At 45.4% G+C, this 20,341-nt stretch overlaps 1 protein-coding gene across 12 annotated transcripts in view; it reads left to right on the plus strand.

Moving 5' to 3' along the window:
• The window catches only part of FRYL (FRY like transcription coactivator), a 415,631-nt gene that overhangs the window by 145,294 nt on the left and 249,996 nt on the right, over positions 1-20,341 (plus strand). For all 12 annotated transcript variants that reach the window (XM_048848366.2, XM_048848367.2, XM_048848354.2 and 9 more), the window contains one exon: positions 2,539-2,738. In XM_048848366.2, the coding sequence (XP_048704323.1) occupies positions 2,619-2,738 (120 nt within the window). In that variant the 5' untranslated portion in view covers positions 2,539-2,618. The remainder of the gene's footprint in view (positions 1-2,538; positions 2,739-20,341) is intronic.

Raw genomic sequence — 20,341 nt, forward strand, 5'->3', positions numbered from 1 at the left:
GACACAGAACATGGTTGTCATATATTTTTTTAAGAATTACTAAATAATTATGGCTTTCAGGAGCGCTTTTAAAATCTTGCTAATAAGAGAGATGTAGTTGTATGTATTGAAGAAGTATGTTTGTATGTGTGCCGAATATTGAATTTATCAAAAAGTTTGCTAATTAATGTAAGTTTTGTTGATGTATTGTAATATGAATACTAGTTGAATAGGAAATTGCCTGAGATAGCTTTACACCAGGCTGTGTGAAATGAATTCATTATCTGATAATAGTAGCATGCTGAAGCGATCAGAAGTGTGGATTACATAGAAATGTAATTTACTGAAATTGGACAGAGTACCGTAGTTACTAGTTGTTGAGTCACATAGAAAGAAGCTATTAAGTGGGTTACCAAAAAGTCTAGCCCCAGTAGTAATCAGTATTTTCATTAATGGCTTCAAAGAAGAAAAAGAATACACTCTAGTTAAAGATGTGGATGATAAAAAGCTCATAGAATTAGTTAACTTGTAAGCAAGTGTTTAAAATCAAAATTAAAACTTTGCAAAAGAAACAAACTGGTCTGAAATATTTAGAATTAGTTTAAATAAAGAATAATTTAGAGAAACTTGCATAGGGAGAAATTCACATTAATCTAGTAACTGGTTAAAAGACAGGAAACAAAGGGTTAGGAGTAAATGGTTACTTTTTGGAAAGGAGAGAGGTAAATAGTGTTCCCCCCAGGGATCTTCACTGGGACCAGTGATTTCCAACATACTCATAAATGATCTGGAAAAAGGGGTAAACAGTGAGGTGGCAAAATTTGCAGACAATACAAAATTACTCAAGATAGTTAAACCCAAAGCAGACTCTGAAGAGTTACAAAGGGATCTCATAAAACTAGGTGACTAGGCAATAAAGTGGCAGATGAAATTCAATATTGATAAATGCAAAGTAATGCACATTGGAAAATATTATCCCAACTACACATATAAAATTATGAGGTCTAAATTAACTGTTGCCATTCAAGAAAGAGATCTTGGAGTCACTGTAGATAGTTCTCTGAAAACATCTGCTCAGTGTGCAGTGGCAATCAAAAAAGCTAACAGGATGTTAGGAACCATTAGGAAAAGAATAGATAATAAGACAGAAAATATTATAATGCCACTATATAAGTCCATGGTATGCCCATACCTTGAATACTGTGTACAGTTCTGGTTGCCCCATCTCAAAAAAGATATATTAGAATTGGAAAAGGTACAGAAGAAACCAACAAAAATGATTAAGGGTATGGAACAGGTTCTGTGTGAGGAGAGATTAAAAAGACTGGGACTTTTCAGCTTGGACAAGACATGGCTAAGGAGTAATGTGACAGAAGTCTATAAAATCATGAATTGTGTGTGTTTGTTCTGTCATATAACACAAGAACCGGGGTCACCCAATGAAATTAATAGGCAGTATGTTGAAAAACAAAAAGAAGGAAGTTCTTCTTCATACAACGCAGAGTCAACCTGTGGAACTCATTGCTATGGGATGTTGTGAAGGCCAAAAGTACAACTGGGTTCAAAAAAGAAGTTCATGGAGGAGAAGTCCATCAGTGGCTATTAGCCAAGATGGTCAGGGATGCAACCTCATGCTCTGTGTGTCCCTAGCTGGCCGTGGATGACAGGTGTAGTTCACTTAATGATTGCCTGTTGTGTTCATTCTCTCTGAAGCACTTGGCATTGGCCACTGTCAGAAGACAGGATACTGGGTTAGATGGACCATTCGTCTGACCCAGAATGGCTGTTCTTAATCAGATGCACAAATACAAAATAAGGATATACAGCTTGTGAAATAATAGCAGACAAAAGTTTCTGGTCATCACTGAAACTATGTTGCCAAAAAAAAAAAAGACAGCTGCTGTCTTGGCATATACTAATAGAAGTATTGGGCCAGTTTTTTTCCCTAGTGAAAGTCTAACTTCAAGGGACTCTTCAGAAATAAATTTGGCTGATTTTGTGCAAAACAAGCAATGTAGGTATCTGCTCTATTTGGCATATAAGTGTTAAATAACAATAAAAATCTGTGTTAGTATGACCCCATTTGAAATATTGCATTTAATTTTAGATACCTCATATAAACACAAACAAACTTACATTTAGGAGAGTTTGGGGAGGGAAATAATAAATTTGGCAAGTCACATGTATGATTAAAAGTGACCGCTTATGAATGAGTATATACAATAATACTAGGGAATTGCTTTCACTGGAGATATTCAAAGTTTTACTTGGTATCCTTTATTGGTCACCTGAGTCATCCAGTCCAGTAACCCTCAACCATTCTGAGTGTCCCTTTTGAGTGATTTTACATTTCAGTGGTAAAAATGAGAAGTTATATTTTCCTTACTCCCTTATTTGAATCAAATTAATATTATACAAATTGAAAATCTTAGTGGAGGATAGAGGTAATATTTTTCTATTTCTAGTTTCCTGAAGTGCTGTGTGTAGTATGGTGTGCTTAAAATCTTGATAGTCTATTGCTTTATTACTAATTTGGGGTTTTGTTTCTTTTCTCTATAGCCTCAGCACCCACCAGCAGTGTAAGTAAACGTAGAGTTTCTCCCAACATCAGTTCCGCATTGGAAAAGAGAAGCATCATCATGTCTAACATTACTATTGACCCGGATGTCAAACCTGGCGAGTATGTCATCAAGAGCCTCTTTGCCGAGTTTGCTGTTCAAGCTGAAAAGAAAATTGAAGTTGTAATGGCTGAACCCTTGGTGAGTCATTTGTTTTAGTAGCAATTAAATTGCTCGTTTGTCTGAAATTTAATATCTTACTAGAAATTTATAAAAAAATGATGAATGTAGAACTGGAACTGATACTGTAGTTGAAGAATTTTCATAGTGGTTGTCATTTGGAGGGTAGGTTTGAAAAGCCCTGTGCCAACAGGGTTGCTAACTGGATTTTTTTTAACTGCATTTCACTAAAACTGTTGCTAAGGATCCAGAATACATATTGACACAAAACCCCTTAGTATTTATAAGTCCTGTAAAAGTGCAGAATGGAACAAAAAAGCAATCTTACATTAACACTGCCTAACATTTTTCTTCCTGAAATTCCTTTTGAAGAATGTTTTGAAAATGTATGTTAAAGCTGAGTTTTGTTTTTTTTCTGAGTAGCAGTGGCTCTGGCAGCTGGACAAGAGAGTGGGTGACCAATGTATATTGCAAATGAATTAAACCTGAAAACCTGTTTAAAGATTCAGATGTGCAGATGCTGAAATAAACAAACAGAACATTTAACCTGGAGTATCTGGAATTACTTAATTCCTGTCTGTTTGAAAACTAATTGTCCAATGAAAACTGTGTAGCTGGTTGAGTGACTTGCTTTCTTAAAACTGAACGGGAGATAGAAACACACCAAACTGTGGTGGCAATCTCTATGAGCATGACAGATAAATGTGTAGTGCATCTGTTCTTTGGTTACATGGACTTAATTGGAGGCTTGCATTAAATCAAAAATAATACTGCTGTTTAAAAAAAAAAAAAAGTGTAGCCACCAGCATATATATGCTAGCCTACCATATGATGGTGTAATTTTTTAATGTTCTTGCCTTCATTCAACTCCTTAACTCTTTTGACCCTGTGTTGTTACCTCTTACTTATTGTCCTAATATTTACTAAGGTGGCCTCATGTCTCAGTCAGGGAACCTGGCTTTGTTCTGGAAATCCAGTTCTCCTGGGTAGCATTCAGTTGACATAACTATAAGAGTCCCTCTTCTTGCAGTCCCCTACCTCATTCGCTATGCACCTTCCAGCTTCTGCAACGAGTGAGGCTGGGGTCCTACAGACAACATTTACAACAAAGTTCCTATGGCATCATTTACAGTTCTTACTATTGTGCACAGTCATCCTGTGCACTGAAGGAGGCAGGGGTTCTGTGAAGAAATTAGTATGTAATTATGTAATTAAAGATTGCAACATACTACAAAGGCTGCAGGGGGCTGAATCAAGGTTGCACAGGTGGGGAACTGAGAAGAATTGCCCACACTGAATGTCTTAAGGCTCCTACTATGATTCTTTTACCTCCATTCTTAGACTGAATTATTTCTGTTTTTTATGAGCAATAAAGAAAGACCTTTTGTTAGTATTTATGATTTTGTAAAGATACCAAAGTGATGGGCAGTGGTGAGCTGAAGCTGGTTCACACCGGTTCACTGGAACCGGTTGTTAAATTTAGAAGCCCTTTTAGAACCAGGGTAGCGTAGCTGGGGGGGAGCAGCCACTCCCTCCACTGATCACATCAAAAGTGCGCCTTAGGCGCCGACTCCGTGGGTGCTCCAGGGCTGGAATACCCACGGGGAAAATTTGGTGGGTGCAGAGCACCCACTGGCAGCTTCCCGCCCTGCCCCCGGCCCTAGCTCACCTCTGCTCCGCCTCCGCCCCGGAGTTACGCTCCACCCCTCTCTGCTTCTCCAACCCCCCGGGCTTCCCACAAATCAGCTGTTTGCACAGGAAGCCTGGGAGGGCTGAGAAGCAAGCAGTGGCTTCGCGCTCAGGCCCAAGGAGGCGGAGCGGAGGTGAGCTGGGCTGGCAGGGGTGCGAGGAGGGCCGCCCGCGCTGCAGTAGGTAACCCGGGGGGGCGTGCGGGGAACCGCTCCCCGCCCCAGCTCACCTCCACCTCTGCCTCCCTGGGTCTGAGCTGCTTCTCAGCCCTTCCAGGCGAGCAGCTGATTCGCGGGAAGCCAGGGGGAGGGGCGGAGAAGCAGAGTGGGGCGGAGCGTAACTCAGGGGCGGAGGCAGAGTGGAGGTGAGCTGGGGGCGGGGGTGGGGTGGGGAGCTGCCGGTGGGTGCTCTGCACCAACCAAATTTTCCCCGTGGGTGCTCCAGCCCCAGAGCACCCACAGAGTCGGCGCCTAAGGTGCCACTTTTGATGTGATCAGTGATCTGCTCCCCCCCCCCCCCCCAGCTACGCTACCCCACCCCTTCGAGCCAGAGGGACCTGCCGGATGCTTCCCGAGAGCTGCCCCAGGTAAGCACCACCGGGACTCCCCAGCTCGCCCCCCAGCAGGTCCCTCTGGCTCTTAGGGGCAGGGCGGGGTGGGCACCCACTACGATGGCCCGCGAGACCCTCCTGCCTGGTTCCAGGGGCAGTCAGGGGAGGGGGGTGGATGGGGCAGGAGTCCTGGGGGGCGGGGAGGGAACCGGTTGTTAAGATTTTGGCAGCTCATCAGTGGTGATGGGTATGATGTAAATTCATATCTTGCATGTACTGGTGACAGAAAAGTTAAGGAAACAGCATGTAAGAGAAAATAGCTTTTTTTTCCTGATGTATAATAACTTTTTGACTTTTTTTTTTTACAAGACTTGCACTTAGTATTTCCTACATTCCTCACCAAAGTCCTTGATAAAATATTTGTCTTAAATGAATATTTGTTTTTTTCCTAAGGTTACAAGGAAAGGGTAACTACAGTTTATTCCTCTTTGAGTACATGTTAATGTGGATCCCATTGTAGCTATGCATATGCCATGCGTGCGTGAGATCGGAATCTTTTGAATAGCAGCATCTAGCATGCACCTTGTACCTATTAGTGCACTTGTGAGAGAGCATAAAGGGGTAGAGTGGCTTGACCCTCCTTCAGTTCCCTCTTTCCATGTGCAGCAAGATGGAACTGGGTTGTGTCTGACCTGCATCTGATTTTTCAGCACTCATTTCAGTGAAGAAATGCTTCTTCTTTTCTCCTTTTTATTAGTTGCTTCATTTTAGCTTTTGGGTGTTCCAAAAAGAAAAGTTGCGGGGAGAAGAAGAAAGCAGTGAGAATGGATGGAGGAGGTCCCCCCAGTACAGCAGAGTGAGGTGCTTCACACCTACCTTTAGCTATGGCAGACTCAAAACCCACTGGATTTAAACCCTGTTCTCCCTCTGATGACTTAGGGCATGTCTACACTTACCTCTGGAGCGATCGATCCAGCGGGGGTTGATTTATCACGTCTAGTTGACTAATAAACTCTACTCTGTTTTGAAAACGCTTCCTGGTGTCACTGCAAATACTTGCTGAGGAGCACTGATCCCTGAAGAGTATAAAAATCTCAGTTGGAGATTATCTCAGTTGGACTGACTGGGCAGAGTTCACAGTGTGAAACAGAAATGCAGGAGCCCAGGTGCTCAGTATCTGAGGCAATGAGGCTGTGGGTCCTACACGGAAGGTAGAGTGGGACACTTGGGGTGGGGAGGGGGGTCTTGCCCACTGAAAGGTTTTCTCCAAGGGGCTGTTTAAAAGCTGGGGCATAGCACAGATCCCAGGAAAACATGACAACATCCTCTGACGAACATCCCATTTGCCACTCCTTTTCTTTCCGCATGTGGAAATCTGGAGATGCAAAGCTCAAGTAGCACCTCTTAGAGCATCCATGAAGGCAGCTTCAGCTCCAGTAGAGACATCCTCCCAGACCTCAAATGGATGAAAAAAAAACCCCTACCAGCTCTTGCCCAAGAGCTGCTTTCACTTTTATGCTCATCTGACACTGGGGGTCACTTGTCATCTCTGGTCTAGGAGGAGACCAGATCCACCAAGGGCGTCAAGATAAGGAACCTTAGGAGATGTACCATTTTGGCCAGAACTTCTACTCTTCAGCATCCCCCCATTTCCACATTGTGAATTATCAAGTGCTGTTCATGAAAGAAAACTTTCTGATTTGGGGAGAGGTGACTCCTTTCCTATTTTGACTACTGCAGGAAAGTTGTGAAGTAGTAAAAGGCATGATGGAAGAGTGGCAGATGGTATCCAAGATAGCGCTACAAGTGGCAATGGATGAATCTAATACAGCTACATGTTTTATGGCCACAGCAGTTACATTGTGCTGGGCCTCCTGGCTTCAGGCATCCAGAATACCAAAGGAAGTCCCGGTGAGAATTGAGGACTTACTTTTTCAGACTATGAATTTATTTAGTTCACTAATGGAGGAGGTACTCCATTCCTTCTGTGACTCTAGGGCACCGCTCAGATCATTGGGCATTTGTACCCTATCACTTTACCGCAAACCCTTCTAGTACCAACCATCTCAGGAACAGAGAACGCCATCTTTCTCTCACAGTTACCACCATGAATATCCACCCAGAAAGCAACTCTGCTGTTCATGGAGGTGCCCATAATCATGCTCTGTTGCACACCAACCTCCCTCCCAGAGGTAGCAGGTTTGACAAGATGAGTGAGAGCTATGCCAAAACCAGTCCAAAGTTGACCTTCAAAACTGCCTTGACTTCTTCCACTGGGCATGGATAGACATCACAGATGACAAATGGGTATTGGACATTGTTGCCTGTAGGAGTGTGTGGCCGTACTTCCCCATCAGCCTCGGAGGAAGACCAAGCCCCCTCCCTCTTGGGCCCCTGGCAAGACAAGGGTTACTGGGGGATTAGCAATCTCTGTGGACCTGGCCCTCTAAACAGGGCCAGGCAGCAAGTGGTCCAGGCAGGGATCTGGCCTCAGGCAGGACTGAGCAACAAATGGTCTAACAAGCTCAGGCCCTCATGCATGGTGAAGCAACAAGCAGTCTAGGGCTCAGGCATGCAGGCAGGGCACAGCACCAAATAGTCTAGGGGTCTCAGGCCCTCAGGCATGGCAGAGCACCAAACAGTCTATCACCTAACGTCTTAGCTCAGGGAGGCAGCAGACAAGCACAGTTCTCTTGGCCAAAGGTAGGGAGGCTGCCACCACAAGGGTGAGTTGGTAGCAGGGGGTAGGGGAGCCCAGTCCCACCATACTACACCGGGTCCCAACCCAGGGCCCAACAGTGGCAGATGGTCCCACCACTCTTTCAGTGGAGATGCAGCCGAAACACGCTGACCTGGATTCAGGCAACAACACAACTAGACTATAGTTGGGTGTCCCTGGTCTACTTCCTACACTCACCTCATTGTGTACCTGTGCCTCGGGATTGTCCTCAGTCTCCCTGGGTTATGTCGCCAGTGGCAATCTCAGCATCTTGGCGTCCTTGGCTGGCAGCTCTGGTAATCCTGGTGAGTCCTCAGTGCTGTAGAGGTCCTCTTCAGGCTCCCGCTCTAGCAGCGGGTGGGAGGCGTCTGTCTCCCTCAGCGGCTTCAGCCCAATTGAGCTGCAGGGCCTGCCTTATATACTTCCTGTCCCGCCCCTCTGCTTGGCAGTCCTGGCTCCATGCACCAGGGGATGGGTGGCGGCTTTCCCCATCAGTTTCAGAGGGAGGCCACACCTTTTCTCTCCATTGCCCATGGCTACTCATCCAGTTCATTCTCTTGCCTCTCTTCCCTGTCCCTTCTCATGAAAGCCTTTTGGAAACAGAAGTGGCCTTGTTACTTTGTCAAGAGGTGTAGAAGAGGTTATGCAGGATTATAGGGGAAAGTTTTCTGTTCCTGATGTTTCCTCATTCCAGAGGAAAAAGGGGGGTCTTCATCCTATGCTGGAGACTCAAGAAATACATACTCCAACTCAGATATGGGATGATAATACTTGCCTCCTCTATTCCGTCCCCTCAACCTTAGGACTGGTTTGTTGCTTTCAATTTACTTCCACATCAGCATCCTCCCAGCCCATAGGAAGTACCTGAGATTTACAATGAGACGGAATCACTATCAGTACAAGGTACTACTCTTTGGGCTCTTTATAGCATTGATTCTTTATGAAGTGCCTAGCTGTGGTGCTGGTGCACATAAAGAAGAAGGGCATCCATTTGTCTGTCTTATCTGGATGACTGGCTGATCAGAGGCATATCACAGCTGGAAGTTTTGACAAGCCTTAACTGTGCCCTCTTTCTGTTCATCCCGTTAGGCCTTCTTGTGAACAACAAGAATTCCTCTTTTATTGCATCCCAGATGATGGAGTTCATAGGACCCAGAATCGAGTCTACCATAGCAAGGGCTTAGTTACCTCAAGACAGAGTTCTTGCTCTCTGATCATTCATGAAGACTGTGATTTCACATCCAGTAGTGATGGTACAGACCTATCTTACATTATTGGGCCATATATCTGTGTGTACGTACTGCTTTCTAGCCTTCGCTGGGGCCCCTACAGTTCTGGCTCATATTTGATGTACTTTCCTTCAATGCATCAGATTAGCAAGTCAGTTGTGGTTCCATTGCATGTGCACATGCAAAATTGATCTGGTGGTTGCTTCCCAAGAAACATTTAGAAAGGGGGTGCCATTGTGTCACTATTATTATCCAGAGCATTAGTTATGGACCCTTCTGGTACAAGTTGGGGAGCCCACATGGATCATCTGCAAATACCAGAGGCTTGGTTCTTGGAAGAAATTAAAAAATACAAAAACAACTTAGAGCTCAAAACCATCACACTGGCATGCATGACATTCCTCCTAGTCCTGAGACAGTCAGTAGTGCAAATACTGACAGATAGTACATCCACAATGCACTACCTAAACAAGAAGGGTGACTGTGCTCTGCCTCCTCTTGCAATGATGCTATCATGCTGTCACACTCATGCTCCCCACACTGTATATCTCCAACAGCCCTGGGAGACAACTGTGACCTGGCAGACCTCCTAAGCAGGCAATCTGTCACCAACTATGAGTGGTCACTGCTGAATCCATCATCAGCTTGATATTCCACCAATGGGAAAATCTGGTGTTTGGCACCTGGGACAATGCTAAATGTCCAAACTTCTGTTCCAGTGGAGGCGTGATCCAGAGATCTCTACCAGATGCCTTCCTTTTGACATGGAATTAGGGCCTTCTTTACAGCTTCCCACTGATCACATTAATCCTCAGGATGGTCGCCAAAGCTAGATGAGGTTAGGTGAAACTCTGCCTCATAGCTCCCTATGGCTGAGACCATTCTGGCTGATGGATTCACTGCAGATGTCTGTACAATCACAGATAAGGCTCCTGGATTGGCCAGACCTGACATTGCAAGATCTGGGTCCAGTATTCCATCTAGACCCAAAGTTCTGCAGCTGATGGCCTGGATGTTGTCTGGTTGAGTGCCATGGAAGTGGACTGCCCCTCACATGTTTCGTAGATCCTGGCACAGAGCACGGCATTATCTGTGAGGAAAACTTATTCCTTGAAACGGAACAGGTTCTTGATATGGACAGCCCAACATGGCCTAGAAGTGGTGCAAAATACCAATCCCGATACCAAGGATTTTGGGCTATTTGCTGCAATTAAAACACTCTGGATTCTCAGTTCAGTTAAAGTCCATCTGACGGCAATATTTTCATATCATTCACTGGTAGTCCTTTTCAATCTTCTCTTATCCAGTGGTATCTGAATTTCTTAATGGCCTTATGCATGCCTACCCACTGGTTAAAGATCCTGCTCCAGTGTGGGACCTCAGCATCCTCTTTCACAGATTCACAGTTAGTGAGCTGCAGGTGCACATGGCAGAACCTCCATGTAATTCATTTCATAGCTATAAAGTGGTACTGAGACATTATGCAAAATTCCTCCCCAAGGTGATTGTGGAATTCTATTTGGATCAATCAACTTGCTTGTGTTCCTCCCAAAACCCTGTTCTGTGCGAGTGGAGAAAAAGCTCTACACCTAGAATTTATCCAGAGCTCTCCGATATTACATAGACACGACCAAATCATTGTCAGTCTTAACATCTATTTTTAGCTATGGCTGGCCACTCCAAAGGGTCAAGCCATTTCATCCCAAAGACTTTCAAAATGGATAATATATATCTCTCTGTGCTACTAGGTGGCTGATGTCCCTCTGATAGTTAGGGCTTATTCCACCGGAGGTCAAGCAGCATTCTGAGCATGTCTCTGCAACTTGCCAATAACCCAAATCTGCAAGGCTGCTACATGGAACAATCCGCTAACATTCGTAAAGCATTATGTTGTGAAATGGCTGCTAACTGGTATGCAAAGTTTAGAAAAGCTGTACTCCAGTCTTTGTTTGACTGTTGCAGCTGATGCTCACCCTCCTGAATAAGATACTGCTTGTCAGTCACTTACAGTAGGATCAACATTAATATCTATTTGATGAAGAGAGGATGGGTATTTGCCCCACACTTACTGTTTTTGTTTTTTTTCAAGTATGGATCCCACAACGCAGCCTCTATCCCCACTTTAGGAGTCCTCAGCTAACATTCATTTCTGAGTTGCAACGTAACTGCTCCATCCTTTATGCTCTTGCACAGGAGGAGGCACAGGGCACATGCATGGCCCCATTGGACACTGCTATTGGAGAGATTCTGACCTTGCATGCATGAGATCCATGCACACTTACAGTGGGATCCACACTGTTAACTTCATCTTGCAGAGCCACAATTACTGTGGGGTAAGCAACTGTTATTTACTGATGGAACACTCAACACATGGGATTATCATTATGTAATATGTTAGTTACTGGTTTATTCATTGTGGATTACAATCTTTTATTGAAGTCAGTGAAAGAGTATAACAGCTTATTGACGTCAGTAGAGGACTGTTACAATACCCTTATTGTGAATGATCTTTTACAGCCTTTCATGGATGTCAGTAAATGAAAAGTGACAATTAAAATCTCAATCTTTAATTTTCTCCTTTTACTGAAATTTACTTTCAGGCATCTGCTGCTGTTATGACATTAGCAACAGTCCCAAATGAATATAATCTTGTACTCTGGGGTTATCTTTTGTCCTCTGTTCCCATATCTTGTAAATGTTCGAAATAAGACTGAATACAATCCAGTCATCTTCCAGACCAAGAGTATCCTCTCTAGCACCACACTGATCTTCCTTTCTTGCAAATGTGGATACGTCACGTATTAATTTTGGTGTAGATTGTGTGCCTTGTTGCTTTATAGACATGTAAGGAGAGAGAGTCTCTGTCCCACTGAGCTCTCAGACAAAATAGTTAGGCAGAGAAAGTATATTGGGCATGCAAAGAGTTTGAGGTACTGTAGGAATCTTATAAAGGTCACTTCTGAAAGGCTATATGGAAGAAGTATCTGAAGCAGCTTAGACCATGTCTATGCTTGCGAGCTTACAGCGATACAGCCACACAGCTGAGTCGATAAGAGTGCTTGTGTAGCTGCTTTATGCTGACTGGAGACATAATTAAACCACCTCCAACAAGTGGCGGTAGCTATGTCAGTGGGAGAGCGTCTCCTGCTGACATAGTGCTGTCTACACCGGTTCTTCTGTCAGTGTAACTTACGTTGCTCAGAGGGGTGGTGGTTTTTTTGGTGTGTGTTTTTGTTTTTGTTTTTTTTAAAAAACACCTGAGCTACATAAGTTATACCAATAGAAGTGCTAGTGTAAGGCATACCCTTACTCCTGAATGCAGAGTCTCCAACTAAGGGTATGTCTACACTACGGAATAAGGTCGAATTTATAGAAGTCGGTTTTTTAGAAATCGGTTTTATATATTCGAGTGTGTGTGTCCCCACAGAAAATGCTCTAAGTGCATTAAGTGCATTAACTCGGCGGAGTGCTTCCACAGTACCGAGGCTAGAATCGACTTCCGGAGCATTGCACTGTGGATAGCTATCCCACAGTTCCCGCAGTCTCCGCTGCCCATTGGAATTCTGGGTTGAGATCCCAATGCCTGATGGGGCTAAAACATTGTCGCGGGTGGTTCTGGGTACATATCATCAGGCCCCCGTTCCCTCCCTTCCTCCATGAAAGCAAGGGCAGACAATCGTTTCGCGCCTTTTTTCCTGAGTTACCTGTGCAGACGCCATACCATGGCAAGCATGGAGCCCACTCAGGTAACCGTCACCCTACATCTCCTGGGTGCTGGCAAACGCGGTACGGCTTTGCTACACAGTAGCAGCAACCCATTGCCTTCTGGCAGCAGACTGTACAATACGACTGGTAGTCGTCCTTGTCGTGTCCGAGGTGCTCCTGGCCACGTCGGCTGGGAGCGCCTGGGCAGACATGGTCGCAGGGACTAAATTTGGAGTGACTTGACCAGATCATTCTCTTTAGTCCTGCAGTCAGTCCTATTGAACCGTCTTATGGTGAGCAGGCAGGCGATACGGATTGCTAGCATTCGTACTGTACCATCTTCTGCCGGGCAGGCAAGAGATGAGGATGGTTAGCAGTCGTACTGTACCATCTTCTGCCGAGCAGCCATGAGATGTGGATGGCATGCAGTCCTTCTGCACCGTCTGCTGCCAGCCAAAGATGTAAAAGATAGATGGAGTGGATCAAAACAAGAAATAGACCAGATTTGTTTTGTACTCATTTGCCTCCTCCCCTGTCTAGGGGACTCATTCCTCTGGGTCACACTGCAGTCACTCACAGAGAAGGTGCAGCGAGGTAAATCTAGCCATGTATCAATCAGAGGCCAGGCTAACCTCCTCGTTCCAATAAGAACAATAACTTAGGTGCACCATTTCTTATTGGAACCCTCCGTGAAGTCCTGCCTGAAATACTCTTTGATGTAAAGACACCCCCTTTGTTGATTTTAGCTCCCTGAAGCCAACCCTGTAAGCCGTGTCATCAGTCGCCCCTCCCTCCGTCAGAGCAACGGCAGACAATTGTTCCGCGCCTTTTTTCTGTGCGGACGCCATACCAAGGCAAGCATGGAGGCCGCTCAGCTCACTTTGGCAATTAGGAGCACATTAAACACCACACGCATTATCCAGCAGTATATACAGCACCAGAACCGGGCAAAGCGATACCGGGCGAGGAGGCGACGTCAGCGCAGTCACGTGAGTGATCAGGACATGGACACAGATTTCTCTGAAAGCATGGGCCCTGCCAATGCATGCATCATGGTGCTAATGGGGCAGGTTCATGCTGTGGAACGCCAATTCTGGGCTCGGGAAACAAGCACAGACTGGTGGGACCGCATTGTGTTCACAGTGGCTGCGAAACTTTCGCATGCGTAAGGGCACTTTCATGGAACTTTGTGACTTGCTTTCCCCTGCCCTGAGGCGCATGAATACCAAGATGAGAGCAGCCCTCACAGTTGAGAAGCGAGTGGCGATAGCCCTGTGGAAGCTTGCAACGCCAGACAGCTACCGGTCAGTTGGGAATCAATTTGGAGTGGGCGAATCTACTGTTGGGGCTGCTGTGATGCAAGTAGCCCACACAATCAAAGATCTGCTGATATCAAGGGTAGTGACCCTGGGAAATGTGCAGGTCATAGTGGATGGCTTTGCTGCAATGGGATTCCCTAACTGTGGTGGGGCCATAGACGGAACCCATATCCCTATCTTGGCACCGGAGCACCAAGCCGCCGAGTACATAAACGGCAAGGGGTACTTTTCGATAGTGCTGCAAGCTCTGGTGGATCACAAGGGACGTTTCACCAACATCAACGTGGGATGGCCGGGAAAGGTACATGACGCTAGCATCTTCAGGAACTCTGGTCTGTTTCAAAAGCTGCAGGAAGGAACTTTATTCCCAGACCAGAAAATAACTGTTGGGGATGTTGAAATGCCTATATGTATCCTTGGGGACCCAGCCTACCCCTTAATGCCATGGCTCATGAAGCCGTACACAGGCAGCCTGGACAGCAGTCAGGAGCTGTTCAACTACAGGCTGAGCAAGTGCAGAATGGTGGTAGAATGTGCATTTGGACGTTTAAAGGCGCGCTGGCGCAGTTTACTGACTCGCTTAGACCTCAGCAAAACCAATATTCCCACTGTTATTACTGCTTGCTGTGTGCTCCACAATATCTGTGAGAGTAAGGGGGAGACATTTATGGCAGGGTGGGAGGTTGAGGCAAATCGCCTGGCTGCTGGTTACGCGCAGCCAGACACCAGGGCGGTTAGAAGAGCACAGGAGGGCGCGGTACGCATCAGAGAAGCTTTGAAAACCAGTTTCATGACTGGCCAGGCTACAGTGTGAAAGTTCTGTTTGTTTCTCCTTGATGAAACCCCCCGCCCCTTGGTTCACTCTACTTCCCTATAAGCTAACCACCCGCCCCTCCTCCCTTCAGTCACCGCTTGCAGAGGCAATAAAGTCATTGTTGCTTCACATTCATGCATTCTTTATTCATTCATCACACAAATAGGGGGATGACTACCAAGGTAGCCCAGGAGGGGTGGTGGAGGAGGGAAGGAAAATGCCACACAGCACTTTAAGCACAGCACTTTAAAAGTTTACAACTTTAAAATTTATTGAATGACAGCCTTCTTTTTTTTGGGCAATCCTCTGTGGCGGAGTGGCTGGTTGGCCAGAGGCCCCCCACCGCGTTCTTGGGCGTCTGGGTGTGGAGGCTATGGAACTTGGGGAGGAGGACGGTTGGTTACAGAGGGGCTGCAGTGGCAGTCTGTGCTCCAGCTGCCTTTGCTGCAGCTCAGCCATACACTGGAGCATACTGGTTTGGTCCTCCAGCAGCCTCAGCATTGAATCCTGCCTCCTCTCATCACGCTGCCGTCACATTTGAGCTTCAGCCCTCTCTTCAGCCCGCCACCTCTCCTCCCGGTCATTTTGTGCTTTCCTGCACTCTGACATTATTTGCCTCCACGCATTCGTCTGTGCTCTGTCAGTGTGGGAGGACAGCATGAGCTCGGAGAACATTTCATCGCGAGTGCGTTTTTTTTTCTTTCTAAGCTTCACTAGCCTCTGGGAAGGAGAAGATCCGGTGATCATTGAAACACATGCAGCTGGTGGAGAAAAAAAAGGGACAGCGGTATTTAAAAAGACACATTTTATAAAACAGTGGCTACACTCTTTCAGGGTAAACCTTGCTGTTAACATTATATACATAGCACATGTGCTTTCGTTACAAGGTCGCATTTTGCCTCCCCCCACCGCGTGGCTACCCCCTCAACCCTCCTCCCTCCCCGTGACTAACAGCGGGGAACATTTCTGTTCAGCCACAGGCAAACAGCCCAGCAGGAATGGGCTCCTCTGACTGTCCCCTGAAGAAAAGCACTCTATTTCAACCAGGTGACCATGAATTATATCTCACTCTCCTGAGGATAATACAGAGAGATAAAGAACGGATGTTGTTTGAATGCCAGCAAACATACACTGCAATGCTTTGTTCTACAATGATTCCCGACTACGTGCTACTGGCCTGGTGTGGTAAAGTGTCCTACCATGGTGGACGGAATAAGGCTGCCCTCCCCAGAAACCTTTTGCAAAGGCTTTGGGAGTACATCCAGGAGAGCCGCAAATGCCAGGGCAAAGTAATCCTTTCACATGCTTGCTTTTAAACCATGTACAGTATTTTAAAAGGTACACTCACCAGAGGTCCCTTCTCCGCCCGCTGGGTCCAGGAGGCAGCCTTGGGTGGGTTCGGGGGGTACTGGCTCCAGGTCCAGGGTGAGAAACAGTTCCTGGCTGTCAGGAAAACCGGTTTCTCCGCTTGCTTGCTGTGAGCTATCTACAACCTCATCATCATCATCATCTTCGTCCCTGAAACCTGCTTCCGTATTGCCTCCATCTCCATTGAAGGAGTCAAACAACACGGCTGGGGTAGTGGTGGCTGAACCCCCTAAAATGGCATGCAGCTCATCATAGAAGCGGCATGTTTGGGGCTCTGCCCCGGAGCGGCCGTTTGCCTCTCTGGTTTTCTGGTAGGCTTGCCTCAGCTCCTTCAGTTTCACGTGGCACTGCTTCGGGTCCCTGTTATGGCCTCTGTCCTTCATGCCCTGGGAGATTTTGACAAAGGTTTTGGCATTTCGAAAACTGGAACGGAGTTCTGATAGCACGGATTCCTCTCCCCAAACAGCAATCAGATCCCGTACCTCCCGTTTGGTCCATGCTGGAGCTCTTTTGTGATTCTGGGACTCCATCATGGTCACCTGCAGCTTGACACGCTGGCCAAACAGGAAATGAGATTTAAAAGTTCGCGGTTCTTTTCCTGTCTACCTGGCCAGTGCATCTGAGTTGAGAGTGCTGTCCAGAGCGATCACAATGGAGTACTCTGGGATAGCTCCCGGAGGCCAATACCGTCGAATTGTGTCCACAGTACCCCAAATTCGAGCCGGCAAGGCCGATTTAAGCGCTAATCCACTTGTCAGGGGTGGAGTAAGGAAATAGATTTTAAGAGCCCTTTAATTCGAAATAAAGGGCTTCATCGTGTGGACGGGTGCAGGTTTACATCGATTTAATGCTGCTAAATTCGACCTAAAGTCCTAGTGTAGACCAGGGCTTAGTAACGTTAGATCAAGCATGTGTCAAAGTCAGATTCAGGACTCACATAATTTGTCAGACCACTCTGTTTATTAGCAAAGCTCTTTGCTAACGCACCCAGATGTGAGCCCCTCTCTGAGGCTCAAGATAACTTATTTATACAGCTAAGCCAAAGCCAATTTAACATAAGAGACAAAAGAAAGCAGAAACTGACAAATATACATACATATCTTATTTGCATACTAACGTTTACCAATCTCCTAGCTCAGTAGGAGCTCTAAGTTAATTAGTTTGAGGACCCATTGTCTCCCACTCCTTAATGTTTCTCTTCCTGACAACTATATTTCAACAAACCCTTCAAGTAGCATTTCTTTAATGAATTATAATTTCAATATAATTCATTCTACTTTCACACATGTATTTATGTTATATAAATATATGTACATCTAGATAAACATGCATGTAATATTTCCTCCCCACTCCTTTACTACTTATATCATATGGGAGATGAGTGACTTGATTTTCAGTTTTCAGAGTAACAGCCGTGTTAGTCTGTATTTGCAAAAAGAAAAGGAGTACTTGTGGCACCTTAGAGACTAACCAATTTATTTGAGCATGAGCTTTCGTGAGCTACAGCTCACTTCATCGGATGCATACCGTGGAAACTGCAGCAGACTTTATATACACACAGAGAATATGAAACAATACCTCCTCCCACCCCACTGTCCTGCTGGTAATAGCTTATCTATAATTATCTATAAGCTATTAATAATTAATATAATTATCTATAAGCTAGTAATTATCTATAAGCTATTACCAGCAGTACAGTGGGGTGGGAGGAGGTATTGTTTCATATTCTCTGTGTGTATATAAAGTCTGCTGCAGTTTCCACGGTATGCATCCGATGAAGTGAGCTGTAGCTCACGAAAGCTCATGCTCAAATAAATTGGTTAGTCTCTAAGGTGCCACAAGTACTCCTTTTCTTTTTGATTTTCAGTGTGTGTGTACTGTGGAAGCAGTGTATGGAGCCTGATCCTAATAGGTTATGAATACATCCAAATCCCTTTGATTTTAGTTCTTCACAGTGTAGGACCGTTCTTCTTCGAGAAGGAAGAGTCTTGTGTCACTCAACAGCAACTACTGTATGCTTATCAAGGCTACTGTTTCCTTAGCTCAGTTTTTTTGTCAGAAGTATAATAATTGCCACACTATTCTCTCAAGGCAGAGAAGCTGCACATTGGAGGACTGGAATTGCACCCTCAGGAGGGGGGAAAGAAAAGCCTTTACATTTAGAACAACTTAGTTTGCCTTCTGCTCAGGAATGGTTCAATACTTACTGAGCTCGCATTAAAGCTGAAAAAATGTTTTAAAGTGGTGCTGCATTTTCACTTGTTTCTGATACTTCCTTTGAACAGGTTAGTCTCTAAGGTGCCACAAGTACTCCTTTTCTTTCCTTTGAACAGTGACCAAGATGGTTTCTTTGATAAATGTGTGCCTGTCTTTTGATGAACCTTTTTTATAGAGATTGTTTTCAATTTTAAAACAAGCATTCTGTCATTTTTCAGGAAGGTAGTACAGTAATGGCAGAGCTTGACCACAATTTTTTTGTTTTTCTGTAAACTCTCATGAATTTCAATAGGAATTCTAAAGAGAGAAAAACATATGGTTGTTTGCATTTTGAATAGAATTGGATGACATGCTACAGCAGAGCTGGGAAAACTACGGTCCGCGGGACCCTCTTGGCCAGCCCCTGAGCCTCTGGCCAGGGAGGCTAGCCCCGGCCCCTCCCCCTTAGCCTCAGCTCACTGCACCACCGGCACAATGCTCTGGGCAGTGCGGCAGGGCTGCGAGCTCCTGGGGCAGTGCAGCTGCAGAGCTCGGCCTGATCCAGTGCTCTGTGCTGCACGGTAAGAGGGTAGGGAGCAGGGCAGGTTGGAGAGAGGGCAAGGGAGTTCGGGGTGGTCAGGGGGTGGGAGGGTGGATAGGGGTCGGGGTGGTCTGAGGGCGGGGAACAGGGGGGTTGAATGGGGGCAGGCTTTCCGGGGGGGCAGTCAGGAAGGAGAGGGGGCTGTTGGATGGGGCAGCGGGGGGAAGGCAGGGGTACCAGGGGCAGTCAGGGGACAGGGAGAAGGGATGGTTGGTTAGGGCAGGGGTCGGGGGGGGGGAAGGGGCTGTTGGGGCGAGAAGCAGGGGGGAGGGCAGTTGGGGGGGGCGGACCACACACCCCCTCCCCATACCAGCCCTCCATATAATTTTCTAAACCCAATGCGGCCCTCAAGCCAAAAAGTTTGCCCGCCCCTGTGATAAGTCTCATAAATTTCAGCTGTAGCACCATGGGCATTTTGTCTGTTCCCTTCTCCACCCACCTCACTCTGCACCTTGGGTAGCTATATGATGATATGGGCTAAGATTTACAAAGGTATTTGGGCACCTAAAGATGCAGATAGGTATACAGTGGGATTTGCAAAAATTATCTAGGCACCTAACTGCCACTGAAAGTCATTCCCTTGAAGGAGTAGAGGGAAAGGAGGAGAAGAAAAGGGCAGAATCTTTGGGCCTTTCTTTTCCTTCCCTCCCCTCTGTTCTGTGTAATTTCTAAAGAACATGGTAGAAAGAAAACCAGAAGAGAACAGAGGTTTTATTAATAAATTGTGCAGAATGTTTATAATTGTTTTAATTATTAATGAACAATATATTAGCAGTGAATAGGATACTTCTTTATTGGATCAACACATAATTTATAACAGCTTTTTGGGTGCAACAGGGTCTGTTTACATAAACTTTTGTCTCAAAATAGGCCTATGTATTTTATTGTATTCTGCTTAAATCTTGTCATATCTACCCTTGCATACTTTAGCCGTAATCTAACTATATCTTACTCTTGAGACACAGAGGAAGTAGATGGTTGGCAGTGATACAGTGGTATTTTCAGGGTGTGTAGCCTTATAGCTTAATTTTTTTAAAACCTATAACCCCATTTAAAAGAGAATTTTGAATCCTTCCTTTTGGAAGTAAGGCAGAAAATCAACTGGGAAGTGCTATATAATAGGTAAAGGGGAGAAAAAAGGAACAATAAGGAAAGGAGAAATAACATGTAATAGGGAGATAGAACTTGAAGGGGCTAAAAAGATCAAAAAGGGAACCACAGTATTGTAGAAAAAATAAGTGGGGGAAAAATAAGGGCTAACAACTTATTTTTGTATTCTGATTTGATCCATGTACCCTTACAAAGAAAAATAGTGGAAAAGGCTACAGATTCATGTCAGAAATCTAGTACTATCACAGATAACTTCAGGACAATACTTTTTGTGGTATTCTGGTACATTTTTGGCACATATTGGATGTCTTGAATAGTTGAGTA

This window comes from Caretta caretta, chromosome 4, assembly GCF_965140235.1.
Source record: "Caretta caretta isolate rCarCar2 chromosome 4, rCarCar1.hap1, whole genome shotgun sequence".
Lineage (NCBI taxonomy): Eukaryota > Metazoa > Chordata > Testudines > Cheloniidae > Caretta > Caretta caretta.